The 7,049-nt window shown below is 35.2% G+C and overlaps 1 protein-coding gene across 1 annotated transcript in view; it reads right to left on the bottom strand.

Annotated features, from left to right (window-relative positions):
- The window catches only part of CDH7 (cadherin 7), a 123,732-nt gene that overhangs the window by 10,463 nt on the left and 106,220 nt on the right, over window positions 1-7,049 (bottom strand). The window contains exon 11 of the mRNA XM_007460479.1: window positions 5,810-6,061. Within this exon, the coding sequence (XP_007460541.1) occupies window positions 5,810-6,061 (252 nt within the window). The remainder of the gene's footprint in view (window positions 1-5,809; window positions 6,062-7,049) is intronic.

Raw genomic sequence — 7,049 nt, 5'->3', positions numbered from 1 at the left:
GAAAGAACAAAACTTAATATATAGTCAATTCAGTGGCAGTTTTAGTGAACAGGAAAAAGCTCCTCTGTACAGACTAACAGAAGGAAACTAGCTGTAATATTCTCTGAATAGATGTGCAATATTTAACATTGACACCATACATTAAAACAACTGAAATACTTTCCAGTTATTTCTGGAAAAACCACTGAAGTAATTATTTAAGGTCATTCATAGATTTTGGGTTTTAAGTGCTTTCAGCCTGATAGGAAAAAAAACTGGGTATATCAACAATTACAAATTTTACTATGACAGGACTTCCCTGGTGGTCCAATGGTTATGACTTGATGTTTCCAATGCAGGAGACATGGGTTCGATCCCTGGTCAGGGAACTAAGATCCCATGTTGTGAGGCATGGCTAAAAAAATAAATTTAAAAAATTTAAAAAATTTACTAAACTATCTTGCCATATACTGATGACATTTTTTCTACATGAAAAATAACTGAGGCATCTGCTTGATAATTTTATCAATATGAAAATAAAGTGTACTCAGTGTAAATAAAGGAAACCTCATGTTCTGATTTTTGGATCATCTCAGAGAATTCAGGTGCAAATAAATTATAGAGGATGACAGCAAGAGTGAGGAGGAGAGAGAAATCAGAATTCACCCATAAAGTTAGAAGAATACAAATACAGGTGAAGACCGACAAATCCAATTTCACTTCAAATCTTGAGAAAAAAAAAGAACTACATGTGAACAACTTAAAAAAAAATACTTTCAAGGTGTATTTCTTTTAGTTTAATCCAAAAGCAGTGATTGAGAAAAGGAGACCTAGAATCTGATGACTTGACGGCCACCAAATTTTCCTCCTCTGCAAAGGGCTGGAAATGATTTCTGTGATGCCTCCCAGTAATATTCTGAAACTAATATTCTGAAACCTTCAGTACACCCCCTTCTATGTTACAAGTAGCTTTAATTTGTCACATCAGTGGAACACAAACTTGGCATGTAGTGAAGCATGCTTTCTTTAGGCGTCTAAAGTGCAGATGTGTCCCCAGTTTCACTCTTAAATTGAACTTGATCCTCAAATTCTTCTCCCCTCTTCACCTTGCTTTTTTCTAACAATATTTGTTCGGAATCCTGAAAAGGGATGAGTTACAAACACTGGTGCCTAGTGTCTAGAAAGGAGGTGTTGTAAAAAATGAGTCATTTGTGCTTCAGAAGTCAGGTTCATACCAGGCTGTGCATCCCATCTGCACCCCTGAGTACTGGCTCTGGCACCTGTCATAAAAACCCAGAGCCTATAATAGAAGAGACAGAACCAAAAGAGTAAAAGGTCCTGGTTATCTGCGCTAAAAAGTTAATCAGGTGCCAAGATACTCTTTCTGAACTGAAATGCTAATATTTGAACATACAGATTACTAGGCAGAATCCTTACTGGGAAAAGGAAGCTGTAGAAAGAAGCACCGGGTTCCAACTGTATTTCAGTACAATAGGCTCTGTTTTGACTTGTTCTTGTAGAAACTTTAAAAAAATGAATAAACTATGGAACATAAACATTTGATTTTTAGAAGTGCAAGAGGCATTCCTCAACTAGTGTCTCTATAAGGAAAATGCTCAAATTTAATAAAAAGAGTAGTCATACTTAAAATCCCCCAAACCTGACTTTACCCTGAAATATATGTATGTACGTACACGCACACTCTTATCTATCATATGCAAGAATGAAGTCTAATACAACTATTTCACTTACTTTCAGTAACAGCTACGTTTTTAAATGAATTAGAATCACCAGGAAATATAAATTGCAATGAATGCCTAAGTAAGTCACAGATGAAAGTATTTTCTAAAATGAAGTAGGCTTCATTAGAGAGACACCCTTTAAAAACAAAAAAGTTAACTGCTGTGCATGATTAAAGTCTAGGTAATACAATTTTATCTTACTCCTTTGAAGTAAGGTATAATCTAAACTGTCTGTGATAAGCTAGTCAAGTTCAAAAGGAGTCATCCACACATCATCTACCTATGTCCTTTTTGGACATAGGGCCGGTACCAAAGTCCCTGGACCATCCTCACCCACCAGGGGGCAGACACCAGAAGTAAAAGGAACTATTAATACAAACCTGCAGCCTGCGAAAAGGAGACCAGAAACACATAAAACATTAAAACAACATTAAACACACCAACATTCAAATTATAGAGATCCCAGAAGTAGAAGAGAAAGGGCCTGAGAAAATATTTGAAGAGATTATAGCTGAAAACTTCCCTAATATGAGAAAGGAACTCAAGTTCAGGAAGCACAGAGAGTCCCATATGGGATAAACCCAAGGAGTAACATGCCAAGACACACATTAATCAAATTGACAAAAATTAAATACAAAGAAAAAATATTAAAAGCAGCAAGGGAAAAGCAACATACAAAGGAAACCCTATAAGGTTATCAGCTGATTTCTCAGCAGAAACTCTGCAGGCAAGAAGGGAGTGGCATGCTATATTTAAAGTGATGAAAGGGAAAAACCTACAACAAAGAATACTATATACCCAGCAAGGCTCTCATTCAGATGCAACAGAGAAATCAAAATTTTTACAGACAAGCAAAAGCTAAGAGAATTCAGCACCACCAAACCAGCTTTACAACAAACACTAAAGGAACTTCTCTAGGCAGGAAAGAAAAAAAAAAAACATGGCCACAACTAGAAACAAGAAAATCACAAATGGGAAAGCTCACCACTAAAGGCAAACATACAGTAAAAGTAGGAAATCATCTACACACAAATAAGATATCAAGACCAGCAACCATGAGGAGAGTACAAATACAGGAAATGGGAAATGCATTTGAAATTAAGAGACCAGAAACTTGAAACGTCCTCTCTCTCTCTCTCTACATATATATATATGTATATACACACACACACAAACACATATATTTTATATATATATATATATATAGCTATATCAAAACCTCATAAGAACTGCAAACCAAAAAACAAGATACACACGAAAAAGAAAAAGGAATCCAAACACAACACTAAAGATAGTCATCAAATCACAAAAGAGAACAAAAGGATGAAACGAAAAAGACCTAAAAGACCTAAAAAAACAATTCCAAAACAATTAACACATGGCAATAAGAACATACATATCAAGAATTACCTTAAATGTAAATGGATTAAATATTCCAACCAAAAGACAGACTGGTTGAATGGATAGAAAAATAAGATCTGTATATATGCTGTCTACAAGAGACCCACTTCACATCTAGGAACACATACATACTGAAAATGAGGGTATGGAAAAAGGCATTTCATGCAAATGGAAATCAAAAGAAAGCTGGTATAGCAATACTCAGACAAAACAGACTTTAAAGACTGTTACAAAAGACAAGGAAGGACACTACATAAAGATCAAGGGATCAATCCTAGATGAAAATATAACAATTGTAAATATATATGCACCCAACACAGGAGCACCTCAATATACAAGGCAAATTCTGACAGCCATAAAAGGGGAAACCGACAGTAACACAATAATGGTGGGGGACTTTAATACCCCACTTACACCAATGGACAGATCGTTGAGACAGAAAATCAGTAAGGAAACACAGGCCTTAACTGACACATTAGACCAAATGGACCTAATTGATATTTATACGACATTCCATCAAAAAGCAGAATATACTTTCTTCTCAAGGTGGACCACATCTTGGGCCACAAATCAAGCCTCAGTAAATTTAAGAAAACTGAAATCATATCAAGCATCTTTTCAAACAACAATGCTATGAGATTATAAATTTACAGGAAAAAAAAACCTAAAAAACACAAACATGTGGAGGCTAAACAATATGTTACTAAACAACCAATGGATCACTGAAGAAATCAGGAAATAAAAAAAAATACCTAGAGAGAAATGACAACGAAAACATGATGATCTAAAACTTATGGGGCACAGCAAAAGCAGTACTAAGAGGGAAGTTTATAGCAATAAAATCTTACCCTCAGGAAACAAGAAAAATCTCAAACCTAACCTTACACCTAAAGCAACTAGAGAAAGAACAAACAAAATCTAAAGTTAGTAGAAGGAAACAAATCATAAAGATCAGAGCAGCACAGGGAACTCTATATTGTGTAATAACCTTTATGGGAAAAGAATAAAAAAATGAAAAAAAAAATCTCTATTCTTTTATATATATATGATAAAACAGATTCACTTTGCTGTACACCTGAAACTAACACAACGTTGTAAATCAACTACATGCCAATAAAATTAAAAAACAAACAGAAAAACACCACAAAGGAAAATCTTTATCTTCTCATCTAGGTTATCCAGCTACTATAAATACACAACTTACCTCTTATTAATATGTTTTGAAACCTGATAGAGAAATAATAAGCACTTTGCAATGGTTCAATATTTTTCAACTTACTCAGTCCCTTATACTCTAATTAGACTTTAATTGGGAATTATTTGCCATTTCTAAGGAATTTCTAAAAGTTTTGGCGATCTATGTGAAGCTATATGAAAAAAAGTTTATTTCCTTCTAGATTTATTTGGTTAGCTGAAGTTATAGAAGATAATAACTTCCATTTTTATGAGATCATTTACACAGTGTATTAGTGAGTATGTCTTAGCTTGGTTAGTAGGTTGAGAACTTGCTTCACTGATAACGCTTAAAATTGACTGAATGTTCACTAGACGGTTGGCACATGAATTATCTCATTTAATTTTCACAACATCTTATGAGTCTAGTTCTATTCTTTTCCCCTTTGAGATTAAGAAGCTATAGCCATAGAAGAAGTAATGTTCTCCTGGTGAAGAGCTAGTACATACTGGAGGCAGTCATAAAAGCTAGGTTTTATCGAACTCCATAAATCTTGTTTTTAAACATTATACAATTATGACTCCCATTGCTAAATTCTGCATTTACAAAAATAAAAATGAATTTACAAATTATATTAAACCCCAAGAAAACACAGAGTACAGGCTCAGATGCAAAATTAAATGCTTACTGTCCTTGCTGTAGGAAGGTACACTTTGCCCTCACAGAATGTAAAGGAATAAATCCATTACCCAATGCCCGTGTTGGATACCTCCTAATTTTTAAAAGGATGCTGCATAATCTCTTATAAAACTGCAATTCTAATATGAGTTATAAATCTAACCTAAACACATAACAAAGTAATCATGGAAAAGTACAATTAAATGTAAATTCTTCTTGGGAAATTTTGCACTGCTGAAATTTCAAACCTTTTAAGATTCGCAAATAATTATAAAACCCACCTTAAATCTTTTCTCACCTTAAATCTTTTCTTAAGAGAGGTAGGATGTAAAGCCATCATTTCTTTTTTTTTAAGCCCCCATATTCATTGGTCTTTTTTCATTATGTATTTCAAAGACACAGGCAAGAATAGAGACTAATATAAAGAATATTCATGTCTTAAGGAATTAAATATCATAGATTCCACCCAAGGCTATTATTTCTAAACTAAGCATATTATCATAGCAACATAGAAAAAATTCTCTTTACTCTAATACAGTTCCCGGAATTCTAAAGCAAACAGCTGGGAGATATAGTAAATGTTTTAAAAATCTTGAAAAAATTCAATTTTAAACATAAGCCATTTATCTTCACTTCTTTAAAAAAGGAAATTGATAATTTTTCTGAGTTATCACTGGAAAGTGTGGCCAGTGATCATGGATTGCTCTGTGACCCAAATACCATGGATTAGAATATCTGCATACGTTCTCAAAAGGTAAGAAGAGGAAGAGAAAAAAGTTCTGACCTATGGTGTTGTGACTGCTCTTACAGAGCAAGCACTGCAAACAGTACCTACCCAGTAACGTCAGGACACAGGCCAGTATTGCGATCAGGGCTCCTGTGCTGAGGCCAGCAGGGAGGACGTAGGCCTCGGCATTGCAGGTCTGGGCTACCCCATCTGCATCACAGTCACAGACACGGATGGTGAGGGTGTTGGTGCTGCTAAGTGAAGGTGATCCACTGTCCACGATGAAGACTGGCAGATAATAAACAGATTGCTCCTGTCTCCGGAAGCCATTTCTCCTGGTGAGAATTGACGCTGTGTTGTCTAGAGTAAAGAAAGCAAATGCATGGAACACAAGATTTCTGATGGACTCTGTCCCACCAAACTTTAAGGACCTAAATGTAAGGCCAGACACTATAAAACTCTTAGAGGAAAACATAGGCAGGTCACTCTATGACATAAATCACAGCAAGATCCTTCTTGACCCACCCCTAGAGAAATGGAAATAAAAACAAAAATAAACAAATGGGACCTAATGAAACTTAAAAGCTTTTGCACAGCAAAGGAAACCATAAACAAAACGAAAAGACAACTCTCAGAATGGGAGAAAATATTTGCAAATGAAGCAACTGACAAAGGATTAATCTCCAAAATTTACAAGCAGCTCATGCAGCTCAGTATCAAAAAACAACCCAATCCAAAAATGGGCAGACAACTTTACTAAATAGACATTTCTCCAAAGAAGACATACAGATTGCCAACAAATACATGAAAGAATGCTCAACAACATTAATCATTAGAGAAATGCAAATCAAAACTACAATGAGGTATCATCTCACACCAGTCAGAATGGCCATCATCAAAAAATCTACAACCAAACAATGCTGGAGAGGGTGTGGAGAAAAGGGAACCCTCTTGCACTGTTGGTGGGAATGTAAACTGTTACAGCCACTATGGAGAACAGTATGGAGGTTCCTTAAAAAATAAAAATAGAACTACCATATGACCCAGCAACCCCACTACTGGGCATATACCCTGAGAAAACCAGAATTCAAAAAGAGTCATGTACCAAAATGTTCATTGCAGCTCTATTTACAATAGCCAGGAAATGGAAGCAACCTAAGTGTCCATTGACAGATGAATGGATAAAGATGTGGCACATATGTACAATGGAATATTACTCAGCCATAAAAAGAAACGAAATTGAGTTATTTGTAGTGAGGTGGATGGACCTAGAGACTGGCATACAGAGTGAAGTTAAGTCAGAAAGAGAAAAACAAATACCGTATGCTAACACGTATATATGGAATCT

This window comes from Lipotes vexillifer, unplaced genomic scaffold, assembly GCF_000442215.2.
Source record: "Lipotes vexillifer unplaced genomic scaffold, Lipotes_vexillifer_v1.1 scaffold483, whole genome shotgun sequence".
Lineage (NCBI taxonomy): Eukaryota > Metazoa > Chordata > Mammalia > Artiodactyla > Lipotidae > Lipotes > Lipotes vexillifer.
The sequence above is the reverse complement of the archived record's forward strand: the minus strand, read 5'-3'. Positions and strand labels throughout refer to the sequence as shown.